Source organism: Molothrus ater, chromosome Z (genome assembly GCF_012460135.2).
Source record: "Molothrus ater isolate BHLD 08-10-18 breed brown headed cowbird chromosome Z, BPBGC_Mater_1.1, whole genome shotgun sequence".
Lineage (NCBI taxonomy): Eukaryota > Metazoa > Chordata > Aves > Passeriformes > Icteridae > Molothrus > Molothrus ater.
This window is the reverse complement of record NC_050511.2, coordinates 27924915-27950672: the sequence shown is the minus strand read 5'-3', so window position 1 is coordinate 27950672 and position 25758 is coordinate 27924915. Positions and strand designations below refer to the sequence as shown.

Sequence of the window (25758 nt, the reverse complement as noted above, 5' to 3'; positions counted from 1 at the left end):
CTAACTTAACTGTATTCTACCATGACAAATACTACTGAGTTAGTGTTTGATATTAAAAACATCTGTTCCCTCATCTGGGATAACAAGACCCTCCTCCATATCCAAGAAAAAAGTTGCAGTCTTATAAAAAAATTATTAAAATAAGTTTTTATTCAAAATTCCACTGTGTTGTCACATTATAATTTGAAGCATGGATTGACATTGCTTTTGTTCTTCAAGGAGAGGCCACAAGAACTCATATACCACAGTTCATAATAAAAAGTTTTACTAGATCTGTAAAAACGTTTCTGTTTTCAAATCACATTGATACCAATGCAGAAGAAGTTATAGATGATATTGTTCTTGCTGAAGTAATTTACAAGCATCAAGAACATTTGTGGGGCTTCATGTTTTATTAGTCTCATTTTTATGCCAAAAATAGTACTAGAACAGATCTGAATTATCTCTTTGTTTCCCCTTCTTCACCTTTAGATGGCAAGACCAACTTGAGATGGCTTATGTTTTAGTTGCATCTAATCTCCCTAGTGTGGTTTTTGGATGGTCTTAATTAGTGTTCAGATCCTAGTTATGTTACTTTTTTAATTGCTATTCACTGACAGTGTCTGTAGAATTTGTTTCAGCCTGAAAGAAAAACCTGTGGCAGTCAGATTTCTCCTGGACCTACCGAACTTTAGTTTAATGTCTAAGAATTTTCACAGAGCTGGCTAAGGGGTTCTTGGTTAATAAAATGTTGATTACCTATGAACTCCTCTTGGGAGTGAGATGCCTCATAGTCTCTTCCACTCTAAACTGAAACCAAACTGAGATATGGAGCCTTTTGGAAAAGGCTATGTGGAGACATAATTAATGATTGTGGCACAGTAAATTGTTAGTGAATGTAAAGTTGCACTGGAATATCCTTAAATGTGGACAGGAAGTAGGCTGTGTTGAATTGAGTAGGTGAACTAAGCAAATTATGTATATGAGATTCTTAATTTATAAATATTTAACTAAGGTTTAGTAAGGTTATGCTAAAGTTCTAAGGTTTTTCTTATTGATTGCTTTTAGTCAATAATTAAGTTTATTTGTATGTTGAGTATGCTCTGAAAGACACAGTGCGCCATGTTTCAAAATGCACTGTGATCTACCTACTGTCAGAAACATTACTTCATCTGCTCAGGAATTAATATAAGTCTTTGAGATAATTTCTTCATCCAGTATTATGGACAAAAGATCTCTAGCAGACCTCAGTGACTGATTTGAGAAGTTCCCTCTCACCAGTGATTTTGTTATCCCAAGACGGCATTAGTACCTGGGTGTTTATAACCAATTACATAGAAAAGATACTTAGGTTTATTACACAGTTGCAAGTCTGGGTGCTGAGGGGGATAGCCACAGAACATAACACCTCCGGACCACAAAACTGGATTTTTATGTACTTACTAAAAATGTATTTCACCTATGTAATATATATGAATTACAGATAACTGCCAATTGGGAAGCATTTGGTTTCTGTTACCATTGTTTAAAGCTGAGAAATAATTTTTGGAAAACCAGATACAAGCTTTTCTAAAAGGGAGAAATTATCAGTACTACCACTAAAACTTCTTTTTAATATCAATTTTGTATTTTAAAAAGGTGTTACTGAGGTAGAAGATGAATTTGCCGTAAGTAGTTTGCTGTATATGTGAATTCCCTCCCATAATATAAGTATGTGTAAGGTTTTTTTTTACATTTTTAATACATGATATCAAAAAACACCTACACCATAGGACATTTGGTGTCAAAAACATGGAAGAAGACTGTGATGTTGCTCTATACACATACATGCTTAGCTCACAGCAATTACCAGCAGTTCTGTAGGTCTTTTGGTACATGTATTCCAACAGCTATGCTTTATGATATGTCAGACTCTATTTATAATTTAATGAGTAAGGCTCATTTTCTTATGCTTCTAGATGGTTTCTTTTAATTCTTGGTCTGTCTATAACTCTGAATCTTTCCTACTTCATGCTTTTCAGATGCTGATGTGAAGAAAGAAATGTTTATTTTATTTGGGTTTCTAATAATTTATAACTCTTTCTAAAAATTTTCCTCCTTTTCATAAGAATATGTTAGGGAAAAAAGAGAATATTTCTGTTTAACTATTACTTCTTAAATTACACTACATCATACATCATATAGAACTGTATGCTGAAAATAGTCAAGTAAATATTTGTTGAAAAATATGTTGAAAGTATTCAAGTTAAATGAAAGTTCTATTTTAAACATTAAAATTTTCCTTTTCGTAAAGAAACAAGAAAATCTAGCTGCCTTTTTTTTTGTCATTTCATTTTCTTTCCAGATAACATTTTTTAAAAGGGCTGTAGCAAGGAGCCACCATATGACCAGACTTCTTTTTGAGTCATTTTGTCAAAAATGCTTCTAAGCGTCTACTTTAGTTCTTGCAATGAACAGCATTGGTTTCAGTAGTAGAATGCAGCTGTATTCATAGAGCGTATAACAAAAATGTGGACATTTTTGCCCATTGTCAGAATGTTTGGGTTATTGTTCTAGTAAATAAGCTTCTCTGTTTTATCACTTGTTCTCTAATGTGAAATATGTAAGTATTTATTTTTAGTAGTTGAGGGCTCTTTAAATTTTTAAATATATTTAGTATGGGTAGTTTCTAGGTTGCTTTATTCATTTTAATATAGTTTGATTTTATGTGGAGCTTCAGATCTAGATTCTTCAAGCCCTGCGCCTTGTCCCATAAGTGTGTTTATTTCAGAGTCAGGTAAGATGTACAGGAAACTCACAGTGTAAGAAACTGGAACAATAGATGCATGGGCATCTATGAATATTTGTATGCATGTGTACATACACATTTGCACACACTTAAAGCATCTGTTAGGAAGAAGATTCAGTGCAATATTTTCATTAATTTAAATATTGAATCTGCCTGTGCTTGTATTCTTACCAAGTGCCTGCAGTCATGCTAGTTGACAACAAATTCCACATTAAATAATTATTTTCTTCTCTTTATGTTTAAGCTTTTAAATTACTGTTTGGGACTCCTGAATGTGAACAAGTGATAATGATAGAATGATGGTTTTGGCCTGAGTGAACAGGTTAAAGGTGATCTTGTTTGAATTTACCATATGAATGTAGAAATAACCATATAAGAAACTTCGCTGTCTTGCTTAGTGACATAACTACTTGATTTGAGAAATATATATGATTTGTGAACTCTTTTACTGTAGGCAGTAAAGCACTTCGTTACCTTCACAGAGATTTTTTTGTTACATCCATTTATATATAGCACAGCTATGTGTGAAGTGCATTATAGGAAGTTGTTTGCCTTCTAAAAATTTTAGGTATTGCCACAGGCAGAAAAAACAAATCAATCTAATTTCCTTGGGTAAATTCAATATGTTCAATCAGGGATTTCTAGGGTTTCTAGTGTTTTCCGGGTATCTTTTTACCATTAGATACAGATATCCTAGATCCTAAAGTGTAATTCTTTAGAGTGTCAAAGAAACAAATCTTGCAGGTAAGATGCTACATTTCTTATGTTTGTGTCTTAAGTTTTGGATTTCACTTCTTTCAGAAGAGTGGTGTCAATGTTACTTTTGTGACTTAGATTTTTAGATGCTGTATTATTGAAACTGTAGTAGGCTTTTTTCTTCTTTTTTTTTCCTTCTACTCCACACAAAAGATTGCAGTACACAGATACTTGTTCAATGCTTACTTCTGCTGAGTCTAGTTCTGATTCATCAAGTTTACATGACTGAAAACCATCTGTTAGTTGCAGTTTAACTTACAAGCCTGTATGTAATTTAGTTTTATTAATAAAGTACAATGAACAGCATTATGAAGCTTTTCTCTTTTAATCTTACAAGGAAAAAAATCGTTATCTAAAAAAGCAATCACAAAGAAGAGGAAAGGTATCAGAAAGTCTACCATACCAGAATTTCAGGTAAATTATTTTATTTTTTGTTTCAAGCACTTGAAATCTGAATATCTATGAAATAAGTCCTTTAGTTTCTGATAGAGACCTTGGAAATACTAACTGAAGCTTCTTCTAGTTTTTAAGGCTTAAACGGATATTTTTGGAAGTACATTTCACCTTCTTGTGGTAGAAAATATTTTACCATTTTTATGAAGTGCAGCTGAAACACTATTTTTAGTATTGTTTATGATCTCAGATATATCTGTTACAGTAAAAAGCCTGTAAAAACTAGGACTTGTTAAAGACATTTTTATGATAAATATAACTGTTTGGGTTAAAATTACTTGGTTTTTCATGAGGTGTGACAATGTGATTCTTGAATTGAAATCTGGCTTGGTTAAGTGAAGGGACTTGCAAAAACTTTATAGGCAACTGTGCTTACCCTGCTTGCAGCTGTTATTCCTTATCAGCATGTGATTTCTAGGCCTCTAGGACCTCTTAGGCGATAGAAAGTAACAAGAGTATTAATTATGTTAATATCATTTTATTGTACTGTAGTAGAAGTGTTACATTACTTCAGTTCTAAGTTGCTCTTTATGTATTCAAGGCTGCTTGGATTGAAGTTTTCCTTTGGCTATCTTTTTTTTTTCCCTTCAGAAAGCAATCTGTGCAAGTTTGGCCAGTAGGCATTGAATCATGGCTATTTTGTAATACCCTCATCCTGAATCAGTTGGTTCCATCATGATCATGTGTTTCAGATGGAGCTAGTAGAATTTCTTGTGTTAAAATTGGGTAGTAACAGACAATGTTGAGAGATAACTGATATTTAAGTGTACACTGACTTTATCTATATTGTAATGGTGGTGACTAAAATGTTTTCTAATAGCTCCAGAAAACAGGTGGGTGTCTAATTTTTTTTTCCCATGCACTTTGTCTGCAGGCCATGGATATATACAGTTAGTTCAGAAGTAATTTCTTGCATGATTAAACAACTGCATTTAAGTAGTCTATCTAAAATGTAGTCCAACCTTTTAGCTTTAGTAGATAAAACATATGTATATCTATCTAAATGTATACTTATCTTCTGTAAAACCTTTAATTAAAATGTGGCAAAAGACTTCTGACTCTTTTGATCAAAGCTAGGACTCATATATCTGTTTTAGGTGAGGCTCAAACTGATTAGTATTGAGCGTTTTAATCTTACTAGGGAGCTTTTTAACAACCTGACTAATTCAAGAGGTATGACTGTTAGAAGAATTTGCAAGTATTAAACCTTTTATATTTGGAATAATACTAAGATTTTTGGCAGTCTAGTAATTTATGCTTCAATATATTTTGCCTCACATACACAAATGGCCAAACTTTATGAAATTATGTAAGTAGTTGAAGGCACAAGTATATTTTTTAAATATTTGGTAAAACAGCTTAGAGCTTTCAGGCCCTGTGAGATATGATGGGAGGACATAGCCACAAGAATTTTGCTATTCATGTCTATATATTAGTTCTTTTGGAGTGAAAGTTAATAAATTAAGAAGTATAATATGTTTCATGTGCCTGCAGCCTACAAATGTAAAAAACCCGCATACCCAACCAGAAGGCGCTTCAGTTTCTAAGATTAAGTTCTTATACTTGAGTATAGATCTTCTGAAAATCATGACTTGGCTTTAAAGCTGAGTAAAAGAGTACTAATAAGTGTTTGATTATGTGCAGTGATACAAATCAAAATCAATTATTAGTGAAAATTCAGAAGGTAATAGTGCTACTTAATCTAACATTTAGAATACCATTTTTATAATATATAGCTCAAGACTGCTTGAAAAAAATCCCCAAAGCTCTGCAAACAACAAAACAAACTCAAATCAAAAGGAGATGCAAATTAAATTCTTTTTACCAAATAAAATGCACAAAACCAAGTCTTGGTTTTAATATTTCGAGAATTATTGGAGAAGTGGGTTTACAGCTTCATAGATTGTTATTGAGTTGTCTCTTGCTTATTGTTCTGAGTTGCTCATTAACATTTTAAAGAAATTAATGGTAGTTATAGTGCTCTACAGAAGAGATACTAAAGTGTTTTGCAGCTTTTTCCCAGTTACAGAGTACATTTAGGTTTGGTACCCAGTGTTTCATTTAGTCTTTTCTCCTTTCAGCTCATGTACATTCACACATAGCTGTATAGACCTACATGTATGATAATTAAGGAGAAAAGGAGCATGCATGCTCTGTTTCAGTGTGTCTTTAACAATTTCAGTTTTATCATCTATGGTCTATATTAAATGCAGATCCCAAGAGAGGGCTATCTGGACCTTTTCCACATATAGATGTCAGTGATAAAAGGGCAGCTTCATAGGAAATACAATTATAATTAACAGTCATTACACAACTAACTTGAAATAAAGCGTGAGACCCTGTTGAAGTGAGTTAAAATTCCGCAAAAAGTTTGTCTGAAGTTAAGGGGGCAAGGAAGGAGCATCAATGATCTGGGGAATGCACTGGGTTCTATGATGCTAAAGAGTTCATTTGTAAGTTGATTACAGGAGAGTCCCAAGTTAGAATGGAGCTTGAGCCCCCTGTCTTCCCTTAGAAAGTTCAGGGCAGATTTTTTTTGTCTTTCTTCCTTGAAGTCCTAGGAGTCAATGAAGGTCTTTGAGAGATTACTGAAATCTGAGGTTGCATCATAACATGAAAGTTGAACACTGAATTTGAAATTTTACTGAATATCTGAATCTTCCACTTCAATTGGAGTATAATTGGTATACAATTGAAAACCAGGATGCTTATTGCCTATGAAAAATAAGTCTCTATGTAGTAAGTACTGTGCCACATGTGGTGGTTTTTTTGTTGCAGTTAACATGTACACAACTAATGAGATTACATTAATATAAATATTTACAGGCTAAATCTTTAAGCCACCATGTAGTGTTCTACAGAATAGGAACTAATCTTTCATTCTCTCTGATAATTCAAAATGGAACCACTTTTTCACTTCGCTTCACTTTCACTTATTTTCTTCAGGTGATTAGAAGGCATGTTCTTCAAGAGCCATATGTGAAACTACCAGTAAGCTATCAAAATGTGACAAAATTATTAGACTGTAACATTAGTATCTTTTTTTTTTTTGCCTTTATGTTAACTTATCCATTAAAACATACAAAACATATTAGAAGGAAATGTTGTTTGCAGAAAATTGAATTGCTAAATTCCACCAATTACCAGCCATTAGCAAGGAACACTGAAATATAAATAAGAATCTCATTGGGAGAAATAGCATCTAGAGTCCATATCAAAATGTATAAAGTACACTACACTTTGTTATTTTCATCACTGTTCTTTTCATCCTTCCTTCAAAACACTAGCTTCATTCTCTAAGATAGATGATGTGAGAGAAGTTTCAGAATTAGTTTTTTCCCAGTCAGTGTGCATCTTTATTTCCTCATCTCAAATTGTACTGGAATGAAAAAATTTAAGTTTTTTCTTGAACCTTTTTATAGTGCTTTTCAGTTCAGTATTGGAGTATTTAAAATGCTAAACTCATTTTGACTGTAAATCCTCCAAGTTCAGCTGCTGTTACCTTCCTTATTTTATCAGTAGGTAATTGACACACAGTTATGGTCCTCATATGTACTTCTCATCTAATGAAAATTGTCACTTAGAGATTTGATTATTCTTGCCTGTCACTCCCAACCCCAAGGCAATTAAACTTTATTTATTGGCATTGTTTTTTGCATTGATGTGGTTTGGATTGGTCTCGTAGGAGAAAATAAAAAGCAAATAGACTTTAGTAATTGAATTGTCAGGTGTATAGTCAAAAAATTGATTATAGTTGTGTAGGGAAAACCTTTATCCATGCCTTCATTGACTTCTGTCAAGGACTTTGTGATGTACTTTTTTGCTTAATAATATAGTGTCATGGATTTCCTCACAGGCCAGACACAGCCAGTATTTGGCTTCAGTTTATAATTTAGGTAACTGGGACTCCTTCAAGTCCTTCAAGTGCAGGACATGCATTTTGACCCTAATTATCCATAGAGTTACCCATAGTCATTCTGTTTTCTGGGTCAAGAGAGATGCCTTTCACAAGTAAATTTTGTATACACAGTCTGTGGCAAGACACTGCCAATTTCCTTATTAATTTGTTATTCTAAACTTGATAAATGTAAAAATGGTAAACTTTGATTTAAGTCACTCAATTTCCTCAATGCTTCAAATGTACACAATGTTATGGAAATAATGGCACGTGTGCACTTGAGGTTTCTGAAATTTACTTTGCTAAAAGTGTTAATTCATTTTTTTAATAGTGACTAGCAAAAGTGCTGCTTCTAACATGAATTTGCTGAAAATCTAAAACCGCACTTGAATTTTAAGTAAAAATATGTTGTTATAAACTACTGATTTGGGACAAATACTTAGCAGTTATTTGATAAAAACATTTTTGTGAGGGTGAGTTTTGTATTGTTTTTTTAATTTCATTTTCTTAAATTATTGCTACATGTTTTCAGTAGAAAGGAAAACGTGTCCACCTAAGGGTGTTCTGAAGAAACAAGTCTTATTATAACATAATTCAACAGAACCTAACATCTTAATAATTTCTAGTTTTTTTAGTCTTAACTTGCCCTAGATGATGGTAAGACAAAATATACAGATCACCTTTGTTTGACAATTTTTTCAAGGAAATAGCATCCATTTTCTGAAAGGAAAAAATATAATAAGCTGATTTCTAAAGAAAAGAATAAGAATAATATAATACTTTTTCCAAATATACATTAAGTAGGTAGATTTGGTAGATGACTAGGTTGCCTTAGAATCATCAAGGTAGGAAGAGACTTTCAAGATTATGCAGTCTAACTGCCCACCCAGCACTACCACTGTCCACTGAAACCGCTAAACCACATCGCCAGATCCAGATGCCTCTTGAACATATCCAGGGATGGAATACTTTGTGTAAGCATATAAAGTTATGGTCAGGAAAAGTTGTACCAAGTGTAATATGTTATAAACACAGCATACTACAAAGCTAGTATACTTATTTTGCCAGGGAATTTTTTGGTACTTAAAGCTGTTCTAAGTCATCACTGTACTTGAAAGAAATTTGGTAGTTGTCATTCACAGAAGTTTTAAGAAAATACCTACATTTTGAAATGGAAGCTTACAGGTAGAGATATGGTTTATGTCTGAAGAATAAGAGAATTTTCTACTTAGATTTTCCTTTTCTCAACAAGTCCTGATTTTTGTTTGGGTTTTTTTATGTTTAAAAATACTATAAGAAAATACAAATGAAATGGTGGCACTAAGTAATAATGTGCTTTTAAATTTTATTTAATTTCAATGTACATTTTCCAAGTCCCACATCACCAAGTGTTTGTGTTCATTTGTTTTTTAGCTTATTTGCACTAATCTTGATGAACTCAGGGAATTAATCACAAAGATTGAGAATGAACTCAAAGATCTGGAGGACATTAAAAAGAAATCGGTATGTGACATTAAAAGCTTTCTCTTGTATTGATATGAAACAGTGTCAGTTACCTGCTGAGGCCTGTCAACTCAATTTTTTATGCTCTTCAGTAACTGCATGAAAACCTCCTAAAGTTGATACCTGGGGACTGTAATCTTAATCTTTCCTGTGTGTGATGCTCTGTTCTCAATGTTTTTATTATATTTTTATGAATTCAGTACCTGTGTTAGCACTTATCCATGCCAAAACAAAATATAGATAGTGGTAATACCTTAAAATGAGTAGTTCATCTCCATTAAACATGTGACTCTTTTGCCCTGAAGATAAGTTCTTACCAACAAATAATTACAGGATAGAATTCTCATATCTGCCTATGTAGTCTTGATCAGAATTTCTACTGAGCTAGAATTCTTAATTGTTTTTTTTTTTTTGCATGTGTTATTAAAATTTACTTTGTTTAATATTTATTGAAGGAGTTTGTAGCAGAAAACATGCCATCTGGCTTTTGATATCAGATTGAGATACAAATTTTACCAATATACTCCGGATCACTGAGTCTGTGCAACTGAAAACCTCAAAGGAATAACAGACAAGAGAATCCAGCATGCCTTTTGTAGAAGGCAGTGATTCTTATTAGAATGGTAGTTGGGTTTAAATACGTGAATAGTTGAAACAGCCTTCAACAGAACTCTTACTACTTTTTTCATTGTAGTTCTGTTTATTGAACCTTTGGTAGGGACTTCTATGGTGGCAATTTCTATGAAAAAGTAGTAGTTAGAAGTGTTGATTTTTCTATGTTAGAAATCAGGCTGCTTCTAATTCAAGTGAAAGTTTATAGTCTCATGAAGAATCAATATATTCTGAAGTTATTTCAGTAGGGGAGAGAGCTGTGGTAGAAGAGAGACAAATAAGTTAGGATTCTAAAAGAGAAGTATCAGTGCAATTAGCATAATTGTTAATGTAGACAAAGGAATAATACCAGCCTAATCTTGAAATTATTTTGTAGTTGCTAAATTGTAAACTGGTTTTATCATAAGAATCCCAAGAGGTTATCAGAAGAGCTACATCAGCAATAGGATAAAAAGCCCAAAGTTAGAGTATATATATGCTAAAATAGCATATAGATTGTATTGATATGCTACAGCATATCAATAATCTTAGTGTAGGTGAGACTTTCAGTCTGCTAGTAAAACTGTAGGAACATGACTTCTTCAAGGGTAGACAAATGCTAAATATGTCATAATTGCACTTTAAACTGAAATTTGATAATGTCATTATCTAAGTAAGTTGCATGACTTCAGCAGGAATACTATGTTTAGTTCTAATTGCACCGTCTTAAAAAACTCAAACAGTTAAGTACAGGGGAATTAAGATACAATTCATTCAGCATTCAGTAGTTGTGAGGTAAGGACAATCTTTTGTTGTGTCTTTATAGACCTATCACATAATGATTCTGTGTCTCTAAACACTTGTGTTGTTAGAAATGTAGAGAAAAAGGGTTAGGATTAATTGCTGAAGAAGTGGTTATGAGGAAACAGTAAAGTGAGATACTGGTTTTGAAAAAAATATTTATCTGGGAAGTATTATATTTACCTTTTAAACATTCAAATAGAAAAATGTTAAATTAGGTGAATAGTCATAAATTTGAACTTGTTAAAATGAACTTTTGCTTTGTAAGGAAAATCTTTAGGATTTCATTTTTGAAGTCTAACACCATGTGTCATTATGTTTGATGTCTGAAAAACTGGAGAAAATGCAGACTTTCATTCTTCAGCTCTAACCAAATGACACTGGCAGTATCAGAAGCATCCAGAATTGAGTTTGTCCTGGTTTTTTTAAGTGCATATTCTGTTAAATAAAACAATTTTCTAATTTGATAATGGAAATTTGACCTAATGTGAAAATCTATTTTAATGATGGCACTTACATGCTGTTCATTGACTTCTTTCTTGTTTTAAGTGAAAGATGGTGATGTTCTTACTACTTCATGGTAATTTAATATTGATTTTTGTTTGCAATAATGACCTGGGTGAAGCCATAGGAATCTTTCTTCTTCACAAGTAACCTCCTTGGTAATTTCAGTTGTAGAAATTGCTAGCACAGGCTGCTGAGAAAAACTTTCAAGGCAAGCTTTACTGTTATGTTAAATAATAACATATTTTAGAAGTACAGCTTATTTAACTTTAAATTAAGACTTTCAGGTGTAACCTTTTCTTAGTTGTAACCTCCCTTTTGTTACCTTGAAGACCATTCTAGAGTACGTAAAAGGAATTCCTTCTCCAGAACTTGGAAGTAATGGAGACTGTAATGAAAGAGCTGAGCTACAGGGCCTTTTTAGTATGAATAAACTTACACTGTTTTCCCTCATTTTTTGTAGGTAGTTGGACTGGTTGTATCTGATACTTTTCACAACATCAACTTGAGACAACAAATGACATGACAGATTTTTGTTTGGCAAGTTAAAATAAAATTAGAATAGGGTTATGTAATAGAAAGTAATGGATAATTTTAAGTTTTGGCATTTCTACAAGTTCCTTTCACAACAATGTTGGAAAGTATTGGAAATGTTGGAAAGTATTTTTATTGTTTGGTTGATTAAAACAGTTTGGTTCTTTACTTTTCTATACCTGTATTGTCTTTGGATTAGCTATGAGTAGTATTTTTCCTTTTAAAAAGCTTTGCGCTTTTTCTTGAATCCTGGTGAGTTTGTTATACCCATGATGAGATTTGCTTTGTGCTAGTTTGCTGTGTCTGTTTAGAGTAGAAAATTAAATTTTACCTAAGTTTTTTAATTTTGAAGAGTTCAACTCTGTACTTGAACTCTAGACACAGTTCTGAAGCAATTCTGCAATTTCACATATGCTTTCAACTGATATAAGCCAAAACTACTGCCAAATAAATAGCTCCTACTCCCTGTGTCTCTGGAAGCTTCTGTTTTCTGTGCTATCCCATGTGAGAGGCTAGCAAAATTTTTTTTTCTATTGCATGGTGAGAGTTAGATTATGGTAAACCTACCTACTTATTTGGGCTGGTGAATTGTTTGTAAGCCAGACCAGTTTTCTAATGCAATTTATCATGGAGTTGCACAAATACCTGTGCTTGTATTCTGCTACAGGTTAAGTGGTTGTTGTAAGAACAGAAATGTCCATCTTCAGGCAAAAGAAAATGGGACTGATTTTGCAGTTGTATGTGATGTTATTATCAGGCTGCTCTAAAAAGTCTATTCCTTCAGCTACTTACTAATTCCTCTCCTTACTGCGTATTACATATCCAGAGGGAGAGGAGAAATCAGATTTGGTATTGTACCTGACTTAAACATTTGGAAATAAGTGAAGGAAATATAAATATAAGGAAGAATATTAAAAGTGCAGAAAGGGGACTTAAAGGACTTAAAGTTTAATGATCTGCGCTTAGTGAAAGGCTGATACCCTAAGGAATGTCTAAGCTAGAATGTCTTCTAGCTCTTATATATTGCTTAGGACATGTGAAACTGCATCCTTTAATTTTAAAAACTGGACTAAAGGTTGAATCAATAGAAAAAGCCCAGAATTTACAGCAATGAAAATTAGATACTAGTAGAAATTAGGTCTTTTTTGTTGCTAATACTTGCATAGATAAGGTGTGGGTAAAATTACATGCAGTCAGTAAAGTAGGAGTAGAAGAACATACTGGCTAAAAATTCTATTGATATTTTGTTGAGTTTTTAGCTCTTGTAAGTTTTTTGAGTATTTAGTCTGTATATATAATATTCATGGTCATTTGTTGAATGTGAGCTCCTAGAAATTTTCTATAACTAGCAAATTGACCAAGATTTGTAAAGTAGCTTAATTCCACACTTGAAGTGGTATTGTTGGAAAAATAATTTTGACAAACGCACATGGTAGGGAGGCATTTTGCTAGTATATTTAGGATCACATAAAGACTTCAATCTAATATAGAAAGTTTCTTGTAAGAGAAGAGGCAGTAAAGTAATGCATTATGTTGTATCACTACACAGGGTAAGAACTATCAGTCTCTGGCATTTTGGATCCCACTTTTCCCTAGGTCTTCTCTGTCTGGTCAAATCAGTGGGACTTGCAGTGTGAATGAAAATCTTCTTACTGCCTTTCAGATAATCTGCCTCTGATGTGATGTGAAGGATTTTTTTGTGTGTGTATGAAACTGTTAATTAAGCTGCTTGGTTGATCAGTTTTATGTACTTAACTGTTGCATATCATAGCAGATTTTTTTTATTATTATTTTTTCAAACCCTACTTGACATTGTGTAGTATGAAAGTGACAGGACTGCTGGCGCTTGCATATAATAGTGAACTTAGGGCTTTTTTGCAGATGCTAGCTGAATTTGCAGTAAAATGAATGGAGTTTTTAACATGAACCTGGAAAGATGTCTTGTTTACTAAGTGCAAGACTTTATTTTGGTAGCACTATTGGATTTGATTCATGCCCTCTAAGTCTGATGGTTAAATGCATAGCTGTGTAGAGGGTGAACAGGGAGGCTGGAGCCCAGGATTTCCACAGATAAGCTGAGAAGGTTAAACCGAATAATGGGCAGTACCTTCCTAAAGTAAAGGAGACTGCATCGTCCCTAGAGAGAGAGAAAAGTCAGACAAAGGTTGCTTAGTCTAAGGACACCAGCCAAGGTAACAACTAATTGTGGTTTGGAGAAAAGGCGTTATTGTTTGCAGAGGTCTGTAACACCCTGATGTCCTTGACTAAGTAGCTAAAAAAGTAAAATCCTCCCTTTTAAAGGTTTTGTGTTCTGCTATTGTTCCTGGAGCTTATAATGAAATGGTCCCAGGGGGTTGAATGCCTTTGTCTATCTTTGGAAATGGATATTTGTTTTAGCAGGTGAGTCAAAAGGCCTGAAAGGAAACTGTGGTTTTCTGCAGCATTAAGTTACCTGCAAAAACACCCTCTCATATATATTTCAGACTACACCTGAAAATTTAAAGTGAAAAACCCACTGGTTTAGGTCAGAAATAGTTAGAACTTCAGACAAATTAACTTGTGGGGCTATTAAAAGGAATATATTGATGCAGCCTGGAACATACTTTCCTTGTCCGTTTTTTATGAGATTCTGAATAAGCTGCTGTTAAATTCGTTCATGAGGTGTAAGTATCTAAACTCAGAGACCGCTTTCTGAGGTTTTTCATTGATTAGCTACATTTTATTTTTAAAAATATGTTAATACATGGAAAAAAAATGCAAAATGGTTCATTTTAAAAGTTTATAAAATATTCTCTCTCTGTTCTGTGAGGAAATAGGAAATATTGTTATGTGTTTGAAAATGTTTGGCAGGGAAACTGTTTAGACAAAAATCTAAAGGGACTTCTGAAGAATTTCCCTTCAGCAGAAACTCATGTAACCATCAAAAATAGTTTAGGGCTCTTACTAATAGTCATTCAGACCTCAACTTTGCAAACAATGAAGTGGAAAAACCTACTGTGTCTTCTCATTTGCAGCCTAGGAAAACATTTTTATTATTGGGTTAAATCTTATTCAGTTTTTATTCAGAGGTTGATTTCCTCTCCCCATCCCTGCCCCCTCTTGTCCTGACCACTTCCTCCCTCCCTGGTGAAATATGTGCCATGCTTGGGACTTTTGCATGTAAAGCGTTTTCAGTTATAGCTGTTTTCATCAGCATTACTGTATTTACATAGATATGCACACAGACAGTAAATATTATAATCTGAGAAATCTGTGTATGCACACCTATTTGCAGGTTTAAACTGCAGGTAAAATGAGCTACAATAAAAGAGAAACCCAATAAATGCTTGGGTTCAAGGGTATTAATAGATAGACTTCAAGTCTTGCAGCTGAAACATTTTCTTTTAATTTAAGCTTAGTTTCTCTGTTAGTATGTATCTTCATCTGTTATGTATCTTACATGCTCTCTTTTTGCATCCTTATCCTGAAAACTTGATTTGTATTTTAATCACTTCAAAATTCTGTTATTGCTTCTCTATGTCTTGCCTGCATCTCTTGGAAACACTAATATGAGCCCAAAATACTGAATTTTGAGACAGATTTACACATTTACATCCATGCAGCTTCTTCTATCTCTGAGAACAGATTGAAGATGTGGATCATTTGTAATATTTAGTTGTATAATATAAATGAATAAGGCCAATTTTAGGCTTTGGTTTTTGAAATCTTCTCCACAATACTTGATCATCTTCTCTGATATTTTTAACTTGGGCTCATCTCACTAACATTCAATATTTTTTTTCATGGTCTTCAGTTTTTCTAAGCTTTTCCAGTTTTCTGTCTTTATTGTCTACTTTTTGCACAGTTATTTTCTCTTGAACTTTCATGCCTTTCCATGTGTGACTGACTAAACCTCCAATAAATATATTTATTGGAGAAGCTGTCTTTAAACCACTTTTGCCACATACCTTTCTACAGTTCCAAATGTGGAAGTGTGGGTTCTGCATGAGACATCAATGTGTACTCATACATTTTTGTTACAGAAATACTACTATGTATTCAGAACATTTCACAATGCTTTAGATATTGGTCAATCAGTATATTCTTTGAAGAAATAATTCAAGACATTCCTGTCAGCGCATAGTACTAGCAAAACAGCTGCTTTTAAGACACTCATCTGAAGAATACAGAAACACTCCTATATCCAGAGTTAAGAAGAGAAAAATACTCAGATATATGAGAGGGACTTAAGTACAACTTAAAAAACATAGATGTTTTGTAAACAGTTTAAGATGCTACATACATCCATTTTCTTTGTAAGTTCCAGAGGTGTAAGTTAGTTGATAACTTTGAAGTTCTAATGGAGGAGTAAAACGCGACAATTCAGTGGTGGATAATTTCACTGCTCTGGGTTCAACAGTAAGCTCATGCTGATAATAAACTTTCTCTTGTGGTTTTGTGGTTTATATATTTTATATATATTTATGTTTTTTCTAAAAAAAGTGGTATATTGATCAACACTGTGATGATTGTGTAGTAATTGTGCCTAAAGAAAATTGGAATGTGGCTAAACATTTGAATGAAAATCATTTCATAGTAATGAACTGAATCAGGAGACAAAGACAGTCTTGGTAGCAAGAAATTTATTGCACTTTGTTTTGATGTTGTTTTTTGTTTGTTTTACTTTATTTGGCTATAGTAGAAAGAAGAGAGTATGAGATCATTTTAGGATATAACTTTGTGTGATCAGAAATATAGGTCATGGAAGTGCATGCTGGAGTCAGGACTTCTCATTAGTTGCTGGTAAATGCTAAAAGATAAAATTGATTAAGAGATGTCATAAGTGAATTTGTTTTATAATTTACTACAAGCCATTCTTCCTGACTCTACTTAATCCCAGTCTTCAAACAATGTCAGAGGTTGGTTAGCTGTTGCTATATATTTATACTGTTTGGAATGATGTTGCTGAAAGTAAAATGCAAGATACTGACTCTCAGGAACTTCTACTGTAGAAGATAACTCTAAGCATTTTCAAAATTAAAACACTTTCAATAACAGGTGAGTTTGCATAGTATGAAAACATGATCTTGTAATGCATTCTTATTCAGTCAAAATTGGAAGTGACTGAAATTGTAGTACTTGGCCCATAAATAAGTTATTAAGAACATTCAGCATTTATCCATATATGATTTGAAAAAGTTACTGATGTCTTTTCTTTAGGTATCTGTTGTCCAAAGCAGCTGGTGATCGCCAACTCCCTCTCTGTGTGACATCACTAGAAAACGCTAGACTGGTGATGTCACACATACCACAGAACCCCGCAGCAGAATGGAGCAGGCCTATTAAGGGTAAGTTTCCTCCCTCCACCACCACCCCTTTTCAACAATATTGCATGGTTTTATAAGATTACTAATTTTCTTTACTTTATGTCCCTGGGATATAATGTAAAGATTACAGACAATCTTATAAAACTGCTTAATATTGTGGTGTTGTGTGTGTGTGTTTATTTAAAAGCAAAACAAAAACTCATATAAAAAGTTCAGTCCTTACCCCATGTATCAATATCCTGGCTCCAGTCTGCTTTGGGGTTCCATGATAAGTATACCAGAATAATGTATGTTGGTGCATCGATCACAGAGAGTGGAGTCAGCATTTCCTGGCTGCTCTGGATGTCAGAAACCTTATTTTAAAAGGTGAGTTTTCAGTTGAATGTGTTGAATGTCTCTCTGCATTTAAACGGAAACATTCAGCCCATTTGTAAAATGTATTTTTATTGTGTTCTTATTTTTGAAATTTACTTGTAAGCTGACATAGCCTAAAGTCACATTGTAAACTTCTCTATATAGTCCTTTTTTTCCTCTGTTATTTTCCTGTGTTAATACCTTATATTGTGTTTCCAGAAAAAAAAATAGTGTCTTGTTTGTCACTAATTGGAACAACATGGTATGTAAATTTGGTTTAATATCATTCTCAGTGATCTGGACAAGGGGATCAAGGGCACCCTCAGTCAGTTCACAGATAACACGAAGCTGGGTGGGAGTGTTGATCTGCTGGAGGGCAGGAAGGCTCTGCAGAGGGGTCTGGGCAGGCTGGACCATGGGCCAAGGCCAGTGGTGTGAGGTTCAACAAGGCCCAGTGCTGGGTCCTGCCCTTGGGTCACAGCAAGCCCAGGCAGTGCCACAGGCTGGGGCAGAGTGGCTGCAAAGCTGCCACAGGAAAAGGCCCTGGGGGTGCTGGTGACAGCAGCTGAACATGAGCCAGCAGTGCCCAGGTGGCCAAGAAGGCCAATGGCACACTTCAAATCCTGTGTTCAGTTCTGGGTCCCTCACTACAAGAACGACATTTCGGTGCTGAAGTGGGACCAGAGAAGGGCAATGGAGCTGGTGAAGTGTCTGAAACATAAATCTTGTAAGAAGCAGCTGAGGGTGTTGAGCCTGAAGAAAAGGAGGCGTAGGAGAGACCACAGCTGCCTGGAAGGAGTATGTAGCCAGGTGGGGGTTGGCATCTTTTCCCAGGGAACAAGTGCTGTATGTTTCTGATGAACATACCTTTGGAGATCCAGCCTGAACCTCCTAAGCCTCAGTTTGTAGCTGATTTCTTACAATGTATCATTGGTATTTTTGAGACTTTACAATGCAGATATTTGTGAAAACAAGTGTATTATCTATAGAAATTAGTGGGCAGCTATGTAATAGGGAGTTAAGTCATAGCTTTATCAATTATTGATTTGCCTTTCCCCCCTCTGAATAAAAGACTAGCACTGGACTGTGTTAGAGAATCAAATTGCACATGAAAAGAAATGTTAAATTTTGTTGTGATGGATCTTAAGATTATATAAATGTTTTTAATGTCTCTTTTTACTGTGTAATATTTAAGGAATAATAACATCTAGCATTTATATGTTTGCACAGAAAATCAACTAAACCACAATAATTTAAAAGAGAAGGATTTTTTATAGCCTTTTTTGGCCTATACTCTTCAGTCCTGACTACTTATGAGGAAAAAAGATTCTTCTCATGGCTAAAATTTGTTCATTCTTCTATTAACAGGTTTTTGGTCAATTCTAAAACCCCACTAAGAAAAATAAGTAATTGTAACAAAGAAAAATAATTAATCTATGCTTTTTAAAATGATATTGCTATAAAATTTTCATTGAAATTACTTGGAAGAATGGTTCCTCTTTGCCTGTTTCTCCACCCTGTTGAGGTCATTCTGAAGGGTTGCACAGCTCTCTGGGGTATTGGCCACTGCTTCCAGCTTTGTGTCATTGGTGAACTCACTGAGGAGGCATCTGCCACTTCATCCAAGTCACTGATGAACAAGTTAAACAATACTGGACCAGTACTGAACTCTTGGGGACAGCCCTAGAGACAGGCCTCCTACTAGAGCTGCTAATCCTTTAGAATTAGGGGGCAGGAATTGGCTAGCTTTTTACGTTTGTTTTTGTAAGCAGAGAGAAAAGTAATATATTTGTTTTTCTGTGAAGTATTAATGAAGTCAGTAAAGTCTTGAAGTCTGTTTTTGACTAAACATTGCACATGTGCTGGCTGCCTAACAGTTGCTGCTTCAAATTTATTCAGTGGTTAGCTGATACTTATTTTTCTCTTAAATACTCTTTTTTTCCTAAAGCCAAGACCTTAGCCTTATTTAAAGATAAATAAGGCTCAGAAATTAATAATTTCTTGGAGTTTTTACTTTGCAGTGATTTTTCATGTATTTTTAATATTGCATCTTCACACTTTTTTTTGCTATGTTAACTGCATGTAGAGTATTTCTATTTCACAATAGTAGTAGCATTGTTTAGTTTTGCTATTTGATTTTTTTTTTGAGACAATGCACTAATGCTCTGCAGTACATAAATATGTTATTTTAAACAGTCTGCAAAATGTTTTGTTTACCTTACAAGAAAAAGATGTCTGTGCATGTAATATTCTTTTGTATGTTAACAATTAATTCTGTTGATTGCTGACTTTAAGAGATGATGCCAAATGCTCTGGTAGACTACAGTATGCACAAGGTCTGTTTTTTGGTGTAGTGATTAGTGACGGGTTTTATGCATGAGACTGGCCACAAGTGAAGGAAATTATAATACAGTTTACTGGCTTGTCTGTGTGTTCAGCATTGGTTGTTATGTGGTAATGTGGCATAATGATCCTACTTGAAATCTTTGCTTTTGTAATTTTAATTGAAGAATGAAGGTAACTGTTTGTTTTGTAATGTAACATGTAAATGATTATCCATAAAAAAAATAGATACCTGGTCTTCAAACAAGCATTCAAGCTGAGTGATCTTGTACATTGAAAAGATCTGCTGAAGTGTGTAGAGAGAAATTGTCCAAAGTCCTTGGGAAGGTTTTCTTGTAGACTGCTGAAAGGGAGCTGTGACAAGCTTTATCCAGATTTTCTTGTCTTAGCTTTCTTGGTGTACTAGACCACAGGAAGCTGTGAAGGATATGTGCACTATGAAAAGCTAAATATGTATATGAAATAAGTAAGTTCTCAAGTCCTGCTTCTTTTTCTTACAGAACCATAGTCTCTTTAGTGTTTTACATCTTCTTTGACAAGTCGAGAGCTAAAATCTTCATTTACATAAAATGCACAGAGTTGGTTGAACTATACTACATCTCTTTTATAACAGTTACATATATATGCATTGTTCAGTCTTTTGTGCAATGAACTACAGTATAAAGTTTTGGGAAAAAATATGTACAAGGGGTATGTGTGAGTGTTAAGGGGTGTGTTCTGCAGCAGCGTGGCCAGCATGGTTGTAATTTCCCAATGTCTTCTCTCCTTATTCAGACTTTCTAGATTTATGAAAACATGAATATAAGATTACATATATCAGTTTTGAAAATAAAACTTTTAATTTTATGTTTGAATTAAGAGCTTAAGGGATATATGTTGGAAAACTGGGCTTTGGGGCATAGTCTGTTGCTTCATAAAAGACAAATTTGCTAAACTTCTCTTTTAAAAAAAGCTTTTTTTCTAGAACTTCAAATAAAATGTAACAGAAAAACATTGTGATTTTTATCCTTGAAAATTGTGGTAAGGTTTCTTTTGCAAATAATAATGTTATACTTTATACCACTTCTCTTAAATGAGATTAAGGTGCAATTTTCTGTAAAAATTTTAACTTGGAAAAGTGTACAAATGTGGTTGATTTCCCTGAACTGAATAGATTACTACCCATGTTGGTTACTCATTTAAGTAATTTTAAGCCCATGGAGTATTTGTAGAATCCTGTTTCAATTTTAATTTTGACCTGTGAAAAGTGAGCATCCTTGCAGTATTACTTTTCCAACTATGACATTAGCCTTCTGTAGTATTAAAATAAAAGTTATAATGTCCTAGATAGATATAACTTGGAAGGGTGGATGTAACTCTGGAAGTTCCTAATCTTTTCTTCCAGTTGTCTTCCTCATATGCTATATCCATGTACCAGGATTATTGTAGTACTAGTAAAATCTAACAAGATTTAAGTCTAATGCAATGATAAATAAATGGAATTTATGTTTTCAGGGAAGATGGTTCCACCGGAAGCAAGCAGTAAAGGAATTGCATGGTACATTGTTACGACTGCTTAATGAACTGTTACCATGGGAACCAAAGCTAATTAAAGCATTTCAGAGAAACAGGTAATTACCTGCTTTTTTTTTTTTTCAACAGTGGTGCATGGGATGAAAAACAGAGCCAAATTCACCTTTTAAATACTGATCTATAAGTTGGCTTCTTAAATAAATAAAAGTAAAATAGTTTGAGGAGAGGAGTGAGGCACTGGCAATACTTTAGTAGGAAGAAGTATCTTATATACCAGATTTACTGTCTCCAAAAAAATTTGAGCTTAACCCGGTAGTGGTAGTGTTTTTTTCCTCTAAAACACTCTAGAATCCTTAAGCATGCTGATCAATAGTATACTGCAAGACCGCTAGGATTTGTATTTCTGCTTATTTGGTTAAGAGGTGCTGAAAACCTTTCTCTAGAGGAATATATCAGGGCTTCTTAGAATACTTTAACTACCTACTATGTAAAGCAACCTATATTAACTATTAATGAATTCTCCACAGAGCAATTCTTGAAGCATTGTTTTGAGGTCTTTGTAACACAATAAATTAGAAATGCATCTGGAAAGAAGTATGTCAGAGGAATATGAGTGAAATAGTGACAGGTTTAAATCTAGTAAAGTGCAAGTATTAGTAACAGTGAAACTACTACTCTGATTATAAATCATGGAGAGATTAGATACTATCTTTCAGCTCTGCCATTTTTTCCTGTTAACCGTACAGCTGTTGCTATAATTGTACCTTAGTTTTGCCATGTAGACAATTAAAAAGCAAGGAATGATTAGAGGTTTGAACTCTGTAACAAAGGATAGGAAGAGAGGCTTCTTAAATGTTGGGTGTGAAGGAAGCAAGTTACACTGTTTTGTGGTGCAGAGCTAATGCTGGAAAGTGTAAAAGGTGTTATGTTTAAAAAAACAAAAACATAATACAAAAGATATTACATTGGTTCCTCAGTAGCTCATTTTGTGAATATCATCCATGAATTAAAATTCTTATTTGAAAATTTGGGATATTGTTGAATATTTTGCTTTCAATAATGTACCCAAATACAAGTTTTGGGTTTTTCCTATTCCTTTCTCTTCTCATTCCTGTTCATTTTCCTTAGCTGTTAATTTCTTCCTGTCTTTCACAATTTAGAATCCTTCTGGATACCTGGCAGATAGTATTACTGTCAGGAAGAATTTAGTTTTCCAGTATGTGAAGTCTATAGTTATACCCTTTTAGTAAATTCTGTTGTGGAATGGTTTGGTGCTCAGTATTCTTGTCTGTCAAATCAAAGAATCATAGAATGGTTTGGATTAGAAGAGACCTTAAAGATCATCCAATTCCAATCCCCCTGGGCAGGGGCACCTTTTGTAAATGAGGCTCCATGAAACCCCAACTAATCTGGCCTTCCAGGGATGGGGCTTCAGCAACTTTTCTGGACAGCCTGTTCTAGTGCCTCACCATGGTTGCACTTCAGAATTTCTTCCCAATTTCTAATCCAAACCTACTCTCTTTCAATTTGAAGCCATTGCCCCTTGTATTCTCACTACCAGCTCTTGAACAAGTCTCTCTCCCTTCCTTTTTTGAAGGCTCCCTTCACATACTAGAAGGCTGCAATTAGGTCTCACCGGAGCTGCCTCTTTTCCAGACTGACCAATCTCTCTCAGTCTTTCTGCACAGGAGGTGTTCCATCCCTCTGATCGTCTTGGTGGCGTCCTCTGGAGTCACTCCAACAGTTCCAGGTCCTTCCTGTGCTGGGAGCCCAGAGCTGATGCAGCCCTGCAGGTGGGGTCTCAGCAGAGCAGAGCAGAGGGGCAGAATCCCCTCCCTGGCCCTGCTGCCCACACTGCTCTGGATGCAGCCCAGGACACGTGTGGCTCTCTGGGCTGGGAGTGCCCATGGCTGGGTCATGTCCAGCCTCTCATCACCCACCAGCACCCCAATTCCTTCTGGGCAGGGCTGCTGGGATCTGTTCATCCCCAGCCTGTGCTGAGACTGGGGGTTTCCCCAACCCAGGTGCAGCACCTTGCACTTTGCCTTGTTAAAATAAATGAGATTTTCCCATGGATCCATTTTTTCAAGCTTGCCTAGGTCCCTCTGGATGGCATTCCATCCTCTAGGTGTGTCAGCTACACTGTTCAGCTTGGTGGCATCTGCAAACTTTCTGAGAGGGCCCTCAATCCCTCTGTCTCTGTAACTAGTGATGATATTAAATAACTTTGGTCTGAGTATGGACCCCTGAGGGACACCACTTGTCACTGATGTCCATCACTGTGCCATTGACCAGTACCCTCTGGATGCCACCATCCAACTAATTTCTTATCCATCTAATGGTCTGCTTGTCAAATCCCAATCTCTCTGATTTAGGAGACAAGGATCTTGCAGGGGACCATGTCAAAGGCTCTTCAGAAATCCAGATAAAAGACAACTTTAGCCATTCCCTTGTCCACTGATGTAGTCAGTCCATCCTAGAAGAACACTGAATTTGTCACTCAGGACTTGCCATTGGAGCAGCTGTGCTGGCTGTCTCAAATCACCTCCCTGTGCCTTAGCATAGGTTCTAGGAGTCTGTTCTGTGATCTTCCTCACCAGAGGAAAGGCTGACAGGTCTGAGGGTCCTCCTTTCTACCTTTTTTTAAGATGTGTACAATGTCTTGCCACCTGGGACTTCACCTGACTACTAAGATTTTTTCAAATATCATGGAGAGTGGCTTGGAGAATACATCAGCCAACTCCCTCTCTTCGGTACATTCACATTCTTCAGGTGATCATGAACCTGATATTTACTTAGAGTGGGAGGGACTTTATTCTCCCAATCCCTATCCTGCTGTCCATCCTCTCAAGAGGTTTGGGAAGAAATGTTGCCCTTGGAGACTGAAGCAAAATGATGTTGAGTACCTCAGCCTTCTCCTTATTCATTGTTACCAGTTTCCACCCTTATTTATCAGAGGGGGTCACCTTCTTTGGCCTTCCTTTTGTGGTTAACGTGCCTGTAGAAGCCCTCCCTGTTATTCTTTGTGTCCTTTGCCAAGATCAATTCCAGGTCTCTTCAAGCTCTTCCTGGGCCACCCATCCTAACTTCAACTGCTTGTCCATTTGCTTCTTTCCCTTCAGTCTGACCAGCAGTTCCCTACTCAGCCCTGCTGTTCCCTTGTCTTCTTTGCCCAGTTTCTTGCTCCTGGGGATTGCCAGCTCTTGCACTTGGTGGAAGACTTCCTTAAAGATCTGCCAGCTCTGTTCCACTCCCTCGTCCCTGAGGGAAGTCTCCCAGTGGATCTCACTGGCTATCTCCTTGAAGAGCTGGAAGTCTGCTCTCCTAAAGTTCAGGGGCCTAACTTTGTTCCTCACCTGGCCCATACCCCTCAGGACTGCAGACTCCAGCAATGTGTGGTCACTGCAGCCCAGACTCCTTCCAACCCTGATGTTCAACATCAGCTCACTTCCACTGGTGCCCTTCAGATCCAGGATTGTATCCCCTCTGGTAGGGCTGCTGTGTATTCCTTTGCTCCAGAAAGTATCCCTCATGCTTTCCAAGAGTCTCCTGGCTTGCCTGCAGCTTGCTATGCTGCTTTCCCAGCAGAGTTTGGGATGGTTGAAGTGCCCCTGCAGGACAAGAGCCTGTGAGCATGATGATGGCTCCCGTAGCTGGAGCAAGAAGGCTTCATCAATAGAGTCCCTTTGATCAGGGGTCTGCACTTAAACCATCCACAAGGTTCCCTTTGTTGCTTTGGTCCCTGATCCTTAGCCACAGGCATTTGCCCTGCTCATGGCTGCTCTTCAGAGACAGCTCTTCACACTCAGTCTACCTCCTGATGTAGAGGGCCACCCCTCTGCCTCTCTCTTTCCTCACCTGTCTCTTCTGGAGAGCCTGTAGCCATCAGTAGTCACACTCCAGTCACATCCCACCAGGTTTCAGTAATGGCAAGAAGATCATAACTTTCTTGGAGTACAGTGGCTTCCAGCTTCTGTTTGTTGCCAGTGTTGCATCAATATGGTCATAGAACACAGAACTGTCATCCAAAGTGTGTTAAATGCTATATATTAGCTGTGATTGATAGGAGTAAATTTTAGTCTGGGACAGTGTAGTTGAGATCTTACGTATGTGTGTGCTGGTAGCTTGAGAAGCGTGCACTTGGAATGCAAGATAACTTGCCAAATTAACTGAATTCAACTTGTGTCTTTAGTATGTGTGTTTTATGCTGTAACCCTAGTTTATTCAACGAGGAAATCCTCAGTATTTCCATGACATAACTTTTTGGACATACACATAGCATACTAGGGACCAGGTCGATCTCAAGAGCGATGTTTACAAATCATGGGGAGAAAAGAAAGATGTATGGAGGATTCTAGGTCACTGTCTTGGTCTGATTCATTATGCAGCTGCTAAGCAGTTGTGTAGCACCAGTGACAGTGGTGAAGAAAGGTGTC

The 25758-nt window shown here is 35.6% G+C and overlaps 1 protein-coding gene across 1 annotated transcript in view; it reads left to right on the top strand.

Annotated features, from left to right (window-relative positions):
- Positions 1–25758, top strand: part of KIAA2026 (KIAA2026 ortholog) — a 49569-nt gene that overhangs the window by 10640 nt on the left and 13171 nt on the right. Inside the window, exons 4-6 of the mRNA XM_036402773.2 lie at positions 3861–3937; positions 9288–9377; positions 21305–21420. Of these exons, the coding sequence (XP_036258666.1) occupies positions 3861–3937; positions 9288–9377; positions 21305–21420 (283 nt within the window). The remainder of the gene's footprint in view (positions 1–3860; positions 3938–9287; positions 9378–21304; positions 21421–25758) is intronic.